Source organism: Helobdella robusta, assembly GCF_000326865.2.
Source record: "Helobdella robusta unplaced genomic scaffold HELROscaffold_14, whole genome shotgun sequence".
In the NCBI taxonomy this organism is placed as follows: Eukaryota; Metazoa; Annelida; class Clitellata; order Rhynchobdellida; family Glossiphoniidae; genus Helobdella; species Helobdella robusta.
In genome coordinates, this window is record NW_008703782.1 from 2,748,953 (window position 1) to 2,759,507 (window position 10,555).

The 10,555-nt window shown below is 32.7% G+C and overlaps 2 protein-coding genes across 2 annotated transcripts in view; one reads left to right on the plus strand and one right to left on the minus strand.

The window, feature by feature from the left end:
• Window positions 1-380: 380 nt before the first annotated feature.
• HELRODRAFT_168943 (hypothetical protein) lies at window positions 381-3,753 on the minus strand (the record flags this gene model as incomplete). Its single annotated transcript, XM_009014785.1, has 3 exons — window positions 381-496; window positions 1,904-2,163; window positions 3,689-3,753. 3 exons carry the CDS (start codon window positions 3,751-3,753, stop codon window positions 381-383), a joined length of 441 nt encoding a protein of 146 aa, XP_009013033.1.
• A 4,375-nt stretch (window positions 3,754-8,128) lies between these two features.
• The window catches only part of HELRODRAFT_168944 (hypothetical protein), a gene marked incomplete at both ends in the record, with an annotated part of 2,954 nt that continues 527 nt past the window's right edge, over window positions 8,129-10,555 (plus strand). Inside the window, one exon of the mRNA XM_009014786.1 lies at window positions 8,129-9,035. Coding sequence (XP_009013034.1) covers window positions 8,129-9,035 — 907 coding nt within the window. The remainder of the gene's footprint in view (window positions 9,036-10,555) is intronic.

Here is a 10,555-nt window from a genome sequence, read left to right on the forward strand (position 1 = left end):
TTGGGTCTATAATTGTCAAAGAACTTTTATAATTAAAATAAAATTGGCCGGTTGTTAAATTTTATTATTGCGTCATCGAGTTATAATTGAATATCTAGTGAGTATTTATTGCCAATAAAATCGAGTTTATATTTTTTTGGAGAGCATCTTAAAGTGAGAAAAATTAAATGAGGTGTGAAGAAAAACGTTCGTAAAAGAAAAAAATATATAAAAAATCTCAAATTAAACAAACTATTTGTTATTCCCAGTCACGCAAATTCATCAAATCTAGCTATATTTTTAATGACAATTCTATAAAATAAACTCAATTTTTTCCAGAAATTATTTCAAAAATATTTAAAAGATTGTTATAATGGTCGCTCTTCACCATCCTACAACGATTACTGAACGAAGAACATAGTTTGTTCTCCTGGAAATTCGTTCTGTTTCTGTAAACTCGCTCGCTCAACGTTGAATAACTCGATGTTGTTCATGTACATGAAAAAATGATAGATGGCTTTAATTGGCGACTTACGTGTGTTGAGTATTAGTGTTTAAAATGTTATAAAGTTTAATAATGGAAATCGAACGAGAAACGACTCACACATTATTGTCAACATTATTTTTATTGTTTGATTGTAATTAAATATATTTTAATGAAATAAAATAACAAAACTTGAAATTGAGAATTAAAATGTAAAGAGTAACGCAAATGATGATAATGTATAAAAGTATATATGTAGTGTTCAAGAGCATAAGGCGTGTTAAAGTGACTACTCTATCAACTTGTGTGCTCGCCTATTATATACTTGGAGACCTTGCTCACTAGAGCTTAACTAGTTTTCTAACTCCTTCTAACCAGTCAGTCTCTATTGTATGTCACTTTATTTTTATTATACAAAATATTATATGCTCTGATTAATTATACGTTATATTATCTTAAATTAAGCTGCTTTATGTCTGTAAATTTGCTGTCTCGTCGTGAACTACTTTTATAACTTAACTATCATTTTAATTGCTTATCTACTTCGACACATATACTTGCTTATACAACCTATATTGACTTATACCTCCTAGCCTAAATTATCACCTACATAATAATACTTTTCATTTAGAGGAATTAAAATTCGCAAAACCACAAACTTGGATAAACTGATTTTTGGCTACAACAACAAACAACAACTACTACAACAACAAAAACAACAACAACATTACAAAGCAAACAATTATTATTTGTAATGCGAACGTATTCTACACTATTATAAGAACTTATATAGCGTTCTTCCATGATCGTCACGAATAGCAAATAAAATCGTTAATTAAATAAGGATAAAGAGAGAGAGAGAGAGAGAGAAAGAGAGAAGAGAAAGAGATACAGTCAGAGTCAGAAAGAAAAATATAATCCCTGTATTGTATATTTATATACATAGATATTAATAAAAGCTAATACAAGAATAGTGGAATGGATGATTGGATAGAAATTTTCCTAAAACTTGTTTGAATTGATGGCTTTGAATATTTTGGTAGTAGAATATTGTTTCAGGCTGAATTGCCATTACGTATGCGTTTCGTACATTTATTTATCAATGCCTTTTTCGGTTGCAATTTGTTTTTCAAACTTTCAATTGGAATTTGAGTGATGGTGCCTCTATTATCGATGCTGATGCTAAATAATTCAGTAGTATACACAGAGACGAAAAATAATTCAAATAATGTTTTTCTCAATTTTAATTAAACTTAAACGTTCAATTAATTAAAAATTTGCAGACATCTGAAATACATCACACACACACAACGCATGTACCCACAAGTATATTTTATATTCACACACACACATACACACACACACACACACACATAAGTACACACACACATACACAACACGCATTAACTTTTAGCAATTTTTACATTCGCAAAAATTTACCTTCATCCAAATTGTAGAGATCTATGTTTTTGATTCTTGGCAATGATGACGACGAAGATGACGTTGTTGAAGAATTAAACGACTCTACATAGGGCGATGACGACGATAGAGATGAAAAAGAATTTTGAGAATGTAGGGATGATGACGAAAACGCAGTTGAAACTGGAAAATAATTTTCCGACTTTTGAGATGTTTTCTTGTGGCAGTCCGCCACTGCGGTGATGAAGATGAAAATGATGCAGATGAGAATGATTGTGTAGCTGGTGGTGTTATTTTCAGTTGAGTTAATTTTTGTTGCGTTCACCATTTTGAGAAGAGGTTTCATAAGAATGGGGGCTTCGGGGAGAAATTTCACGTTTGCTGAGTACTGAAGAATGAAGAAGTAATGTGCAATGTGATGAGGATGGAAATTATATTGATGATGATGATGATGATGATGAGGATGAGGATGATGATGATAATGATAATGATGGTGATGAAGATGATGACGAAGAAGAAGAAGAAGAAGAATATGATGACGACGACGACGAAGAGAAATATTCGATGGTGAATTTGGGAGTAGTTATTGTATTAAATATGCACCCTAATGATGACGCGGCGATTCAATTGGCGTTCTCTTCTTTTTTGTTTTGTTGATGTTTCATTAAAAATACATTTGCTGATGCTGTTGGTGTCAAAGATGTTATTAATGTTGTTTCGGCTTTTACTTCGTTGTTGATGTTAAGTTTTTTTAAAGGTTTTTTTGAGGCCGAAGTTGTTGTTGTTGTTGTTTCTTATTCTGACGATGATATTTCAGCATGGTTTTAACGTTTGATGAATTGTTTAGTTGCTATCGATGGAGAATTAAAAAAATTTTTTTTTTTTGATGGCTTTTAAAATGTTGCTCCCAAATAATGACGATGATAGTGGTGAAGTTTAAAAATTCATTAGGCAGATGTGGTTGTGTTAGGTACCTTATTTGCAAATTAGAAACAAATTTGGTAAATGGAAAATTTTAATTTTTTTGTTTTATTGTTCGTTGAAGATGGAAGATTGACGGAAGGTTTGAAAAAATTTTTTTGGCTTTTTCTCTAAAATGGAAAAAATTAGTTGATGAAAATTCTTTATTAAAATTTTAAATGAAATTAGTTGATAAAAATTCTTTATTAAAATTTAAAATAAAATTGTTTTTTGTTGGATTTTTTTAAAATTATTATTAAACAGTTTACAATGTCTAAATATCATCATTCGTGGCCGAAAAAAATCAAAAAATCACAATTAACTGCAATTAATTTCTACAAAAAAAAAACATAACGAACTAGCTGTTGTATAATAAAAAAGTATTTATATATTTATGCAAAAAATAAAACTACGCTATAAACAAATGTTTAACTACTTTATACACATTGCACGTACGAACAAGACAACAGCAGTTCCAAGCACCTCAACCATTAGGCCATCACAATGTCATTAATGTTATAATTATGTCGTTAATGTAATAGTGTAGTGATTAGCAAAGTTTAAAAAGCCGGTAACCAATCCAATTTTCTTGAATCACGCATCAAACCGTTTAAAATATCAGAAAGTTAAAAAGGAGAGAAATAGCGAAGGAACATGAAATGTAAAGATTCGCCGGTCTGTCACGCCATGTTCTGCTGCTGATAAAGTGATTAATACAAAGTTATAAACATAAAATAAGAAATGGAAAAATAATTAAATTTAGAAAAATATTCAATTTTTACGTTTTTTTCCAAGTTGGATATTTTACAACACCTTTTTGCATTACTTAGGTACTCACGTACTCACATAACTATCGAAGAACAATGCGGTTTGGTTTTTTCCCATGGTAATGGCAAGGTCACGAGGGCCATTTGACATAGTTCTCTGAATTTAAGAAACCTCAAAACGGCAGTTGGAGGCACTTATTACACAAATGGACAACATTTAAACAAATGTCATCTAGTATCTGGTCTCAACCTGGCTATCACAGTTCTTAGTGGCAGCAGTTTTTTTTTTAATTTTCATATTAAGAAGCATCAGTAAAATTTCAAATAATTGATTTTTTAGTAATTGCAAATTTTTTCAACGTATTATTCATGTCCTCTAGATTTTAAATAGATTTCCTTCTTTCATTAGACTCTAACAAGCCTCAAAGGAACGACAGCTTGTGGAAGGATCATGTAGTTGCTATAGGGGACCTCTTTTCAGAAAATGTTTCTCTTGAATTAAATGTTTAAAAATTTTGAATGGCAAATAGCAAATTTTTTTATCTATTTAAGAGGTTTCTTTGTATATGTTTTCTCCTATCCTATGAATCTAGAACACAAGGAGGCCAAATAATAAGCGTCCTATACCTCAATTGTGACTGTCAGACGAACAGGTGAAGTGTACGAATGAATGAATAAAATGATGTATGGATAGATGGATGGATGTATGGATAAATAGTCGGATGGATGGATAGATGGATGAAGGGATGGAGGAATGGAGGGATGGAGGAAAAGATGGACGGACAGACGGAAGGATAGATTGATGTATAAATAAATGAATGAATATATAGATGAACGACGGATGAATGGATGGGCGCATAAACGAAGGAATAAAAAACGAACAGATTGAAAGTTAGATGAATAAATAAATTCACCATGTAATACAATCATTGCCAAATCAAAAGTGCAGTACACACAATACAAATCTTAAGACCGCACTGACAAGTTGTTTGCACATCCTCATCTTACTCTTCATTCAATGGTGTTTTAATTTCGTTCCTACCTAATGAAACACGTCGAAATTTTTACAATGGTGGTTTTTGAGTTTCGTTCTAAAATGATGACATTAATGTTACGTGCAAAGTGCTGTTTCGATCGTTATGACAGCATCATTGTTGGACCGACTTCTTAATATTTTGCCCGTGCTACAACGATGCATTCGTTTTCAATAAAAAGTTTTTCAAAGAAAATTTCCAGTGTCGTTTGCAATCGCACTGAGGTTTTGTTTTTGTTGACAAACTATTCAGCATGGCACTGCTTATATTGCAAATTAATTTCAAGTTGTGGTTTTTTTGTATTGATAATTAGTATGTGTACATAGTTGAAAGCGACTTTTTTATTTGAAAAAAAAGTTTGAATGTTTTGGTTATTTTAAGCAAAGATCTTCAGGCTTTCAGATGTCTTTTCCAAGTTTAAAATTGTTAAAATTTGCCCTCATGTGAAAAACATTATCCTGGCAGGTATTGAATAATCTGTACTCCGTTTGCTTGCGAACAAAGTCAATTGCAACCGTTTGCTGGGATGTGAAGGTGTTATACTTCTCTAGATGGAAACATATCATGGACTCAGTGTTTTGGATTAGTTTTTGTCTTTTGTTTAATATCTGAGTTGAAACTTTCTCTAATGACAATAACTGGTTTTATTTTCGGTTGTGTTATTGAATAAAAAATTGGATAGTTTCAATTAAATTGGTTTTCAACCTGAATAATTAAATGGTTACAAAAAAACTTTTCGATAGTTTTCCAAAATCGAACAAATAAAATTTTTTTAGCAAATCAGATTAAAAAAATAGCATTCAACTGTCGAAATATTTAAAAATAACTCCAACACTGTTGAAACAATTTTTTGCACAAAAATTGTACAATACGTGAAATATTTTTAAAAACAAAACATGTGAAAATAATTTTAACGGTTCTCGTCATTGGAAGCAATTAAACATTCGAGAGAATTTATTTTCCTCAAGCTGAAAGACTGTTTACAGAAACAATCGCGAGCGAATACCAAGAAACCGGATAAATGAATGAACGAACGAATGAACGAATGAAAAAACGAACGAACGAATATGAACGAATATTTTTTTATAACTGACGACACTTAACGCGATTCAAAAATGTAAGAGTTGTTGACGATTTTGAACACACATCTGAAATTTCATATTGCTTATTATCGTAATTCAAAATTTTTCAAAACTCTTGGCTGCAAACTATTCATTGAGTTGCTCAAAAAACTCCCATAATTTTGTAAACTATAATTAATAAAGCAGTGTTTTATCAAAAAAGCACAAAAAATATCTCTATTAAAAAATCTTCACTTACATTTCGAAAAAAATAAGTGCAACGTATGGTATTCCTTTTAGACATTTGTACAGGTTTCCTCAGTTATACATATCTATACATACAGACTGAATTAAATAACTCCTCTATATTTCAAGCACACAAAAATGAAACCTTTCATAATCAAACAAATTGAAAGTGAAATTTCCAACAAAAAAAACTTTTTGAAATTTCAAAGAAAACTACGACATTTTGACGACAAGCAGTCTGTGCACTGCGTCACACTCAAGTACCGCTTCAAACGCTTTGTAAAAAAAAATATAAAAAAAAACAAGAAAAAAATAAATAAAAATTAAAATAGAATAAATAAAAAATTGTGAATATGTAAAAATATTTTGTAACAAAAAAAAAGAAACCAGAATGATGGATGGAAATAATTTGCGGATGACGTGGAAATTGCTGAGGAGTTTATTCCTTCAAGACACACTGAGAATTATGCTTTTTCTTCTTTGCTTTGCTGATTTTGAAAAATTGAATACTTTGCAATCGTGTTTCGGCGCTATATCATTTTTTATCCGTTACGCCATAAGAACAGCATCGTATTACATCACACAATATCATATCATCATCAACATCTCACATTATCGTATCATTATCTCACATTATCCTCTCTCTCTCTTTGCCACATCATCCTCCCACGTTTGTGTAATATGAACTTCGTTTGCTTGCTATCAAATTTTTGCACTGTTTATGGCGTGGATTTTCATTATCAGTTTCATCTTTGTCGTCTGCGTTATTACCACCATCATCAAAAGCATTTTCGCAACGTCAAAATTAATGGCAATGACGTCATCATCATCTCATCATCATCATCAACAACAACATCATCAACAACGTCATCATCATCATCAACAACATCATCATCATCATTATCATCATCATCAACGCCATCATATTATCATCATCGTCATCAGTATTTTTTGTTACGGTCAAAACCGTCTGCCCTGCTATCTATTAAAATAAACAATCTCAACAATTGTAAAACTTCGGAAAAATATAATAATAACAATAATAATAACAATAACAATATAAATAATAATAATTATAATTATAAGGATAATTTTAATGGCGATAACAATGACGGCCGTAATGATGACCGTTGAATGTCCGCCTGGCTATAATCCCTCCCCAGTAAAACATCCAATGAATAAATGAACGAGTTGTATCATTTTATAGCGCTGCTTTTTAAGCCTAATGGCTGCGAGTTATAACAACGGAGAAGAACTATTCCGCGCGTTGATGTAATTGCTGTTTTTAGTACGGCCATAGTCGACGTTAATGTCAGAAAGAAATCATTGATGTTGTTTGTGTTAATGTCATGGTCATCATCTTCTTCACATCGTTACTGTTATGACCATCGTCAGGGTTATTTCATCTTCGTCGCCATTCATTTATTTTTTTTAAAAAAGTCATTACCTTTTGGCTTAATGAATTATTGACAAATTTTGTTAGCAGGTTGGCGTTTATAGTTAAATGGTTAAGGTGCCTGGCGCTGCTGATGCAATGCCCAGGTTCGAATTTAGTGAGGAACCCATGCCTAATACACTGACAAAAAGTCTGTGATACGTTGATTCACGTGTATTTATTCACTTTTGATAGCCATAGTGATATATAAAATGATATTGTTATTATTATTATTATTATGATTATTATTATGATTGTTATTGTTATTATTATTCTTATTATTATGAAACATGAGAGCTGGCAGAATTTTTCTAGCTTACTGTTTTATTTACTTTAATCGAGTTTTATGTGATTTTATGGTATAAAAATTGGTTTGAAAGTTTAAGTTAATTATGGCGAATAAATTGATATTAATTTCTCCTAACTTTAGATATTCATACTATTTAATTATAATTTTAAACCTAATTCTAATTGTAAATGCAACTAAATGTCCATATTGTTTTAAAAACTTTGTTAAACTTAGCAGCCACTCCTGGCGCTGTACAAAATCTACTTCAATAAGTTATAGTAACAATAGTATACATTCAACCCAAAGCGACAATATTTTAATATCTCCAAACTTACTCGTTGATAATTTAAATAACAATAATATTGCTAATATGGATAATAATTTAAGTATCTGTTGTTGCGGTAAACGTTGTAAAGGGAGAAAGGGCCTACGGATGCACCAACGCTCGTGCAAAATGTGTAAAAGTTTAAATTCGGCAAAACCTCCAGAAGACCCAGAAGAAAATTTAAACTTGTCGTCATCTCCAACGCACCAGCAGACGTCTCCGCCGACATCAGCATCAACAAATATCGCTACGACAGAAACACAACAACCGTCATCTCCTCCACATCAACAGGCATCTTCGCCGTCACCAACATCACAAATTATCGTCAAGACAGAAGTATCACTCCCAGGGATAAAACTACCCAAAACAACAGCACAGTGGGTAGAAGCCAATGCATACTTCCAGTCGCAAAGAACAGCCCTGCCAAACATCGTCAACATTAATAACTTCACCGCCAATCTACAGTCACTAATATACAATTATTTTGCATCAACATACGGCACATTAAAACAAAAAACAAATTCAACAACAAAATCCGACATACCAACCAACAAATTAAAATCAGAACTAAAACAACTCAAACTATTAGGCCGTAACAACCACAATTTCGACACACAAATTATCACGTTAAGCCGTCAAATAAGAGCAAAAATATCGTCATCAAAAGCATCAAAAATTGGGAAAATACTCGACATCACAAGCCAATTAAAAAATAAATTTTGGCCAACGTGTGAAAAACTACTCAAACCGACGTGTAGTTTGCTACCTATGTTTAACGTCGAAAAATGTAAAGAGTTTTTCCACAACATTTTGAATGATCCATGTCGTAATAAATACTGCTTGCCAAATTGGATTCAAACTTTGCCAAACCCATCAATTGCTTGCAATATCAAACCTCCAACATATAATGAAATATTCTCAATTATCCGAAAATGCAAGTCGAGAGCTTCTCCTTGCCCATTGGATCAGATGTCAATAATTATCTTGAAAAAATGTCCAATACTCCGCACAATCCTTCATCAGTTACTGGTTGAATGTTGGAAAACATCGTCGATCCCTTCCTGCTGGAGAAAAGGTCTGACAATTTTAATTCACAAAAAGGGTGACGCCAGCGACCCATCAAATTTCAGGCCAATAACACTTCAACCAGTATTCTATAAAATCTTTTCAACATTCATTAACAATAGAATATACAAATATCTTGATCAAAACAACTTAATCAATAAAAACATACAAAAAGGATTTTTCCCCAAGGTTGACGGTGTAGCTGAACACACGCAACTACTAACTCATCTACTAAAAGATGCCAAAAGACACCAGAGAACAATCATTGTCACCCTCTTAGATCTACGCAATGCATTTGGTGAGGTCAGCCATGATCTAATTCCATCTGTTTTAAGCTACCATCACATCCCAACCAAGGTCAGCAATCTGATTAGATCAATATACGCCGATTACTCGATAAATGTATCGGTGTGCAACAAACTAACCTCACCAATCCAAGTTAAACGAGGTGTTCTACAGGGTGACCCCGGTTCTCCTTTACTATTTAACCTTTGTTTCAACCCATTAATGAAAATATTAGAAGCGAAAGAATTTCAACAATGTGGATATATATGGGGACCTACAGCCAAACTAAAATCCAGAGGTTGGCTTCAATTTGCTGACGATTCAGCAATCATCTCAAGCAGTTCAGAAGGAGCCCAGAAACTAATCGATCTTAATCAAGCCTGGTGTAAATGGACAGGTATGAAGTTAAGAATAGATAAATGCTGTACGTTTGGGATGCGAAAGCTCGATGGCAAATATGAACAATTTTTGCCTCAGTTAACAATCGACGATGCAACAATTCCCCAGATCAAAATGAACGATCACTTTACGTACTTAGGAGTCATTTACGACTTTGAAGGTAAGAACACTAAAGAAAAAGATGATTTGTACAATAAAGTCAGAGTTATGCTGCAAAAGATTGGTAGACTAGATACGACAGTTCAATGGAAGCTTGAAATTCTTAGACGCTTCGTTCCTTCTCAATTATCATTTGAACTCCGTGCCTACAATATATCACTGACTTGGATTGAAAACACTCTGGACCGCCTCGTGACAGAAACGGTAAGAGAATGGTTATCTCTACCTATCAGCAGTTGTATCGCTGAAATGATTTCACTGCCATATAAAATTGGAGGTCTCAACATAAAAGCGTTCAAGCAGCACGCCGAACTACTAAGAATGAGACTCCGCTGGTGCTTCAAACTAAACTCCAACGAAGAAATAAGAACACTTTGGAGTGAATCTTGCAAGGCGTACAGAAATATTGACAACCTTATTCCAGAATGCAACGAATTGAAACCGGCTATGAAGGCCTTAAAACAACAACAGTACGAAGCGTATTTCAACCATGCTTCGCTGCTGCAATGCCAAGGCATCCTTGTAAATTCAATAAGAGAGCACATCAACGGTTCCGAAATTGTCCGATGGTCCAAGTCAACAATAAAACTATCTGAGGTCTTATATAAATTCACTAGAAAATACCTCATCCAACAGCACCCACAAACG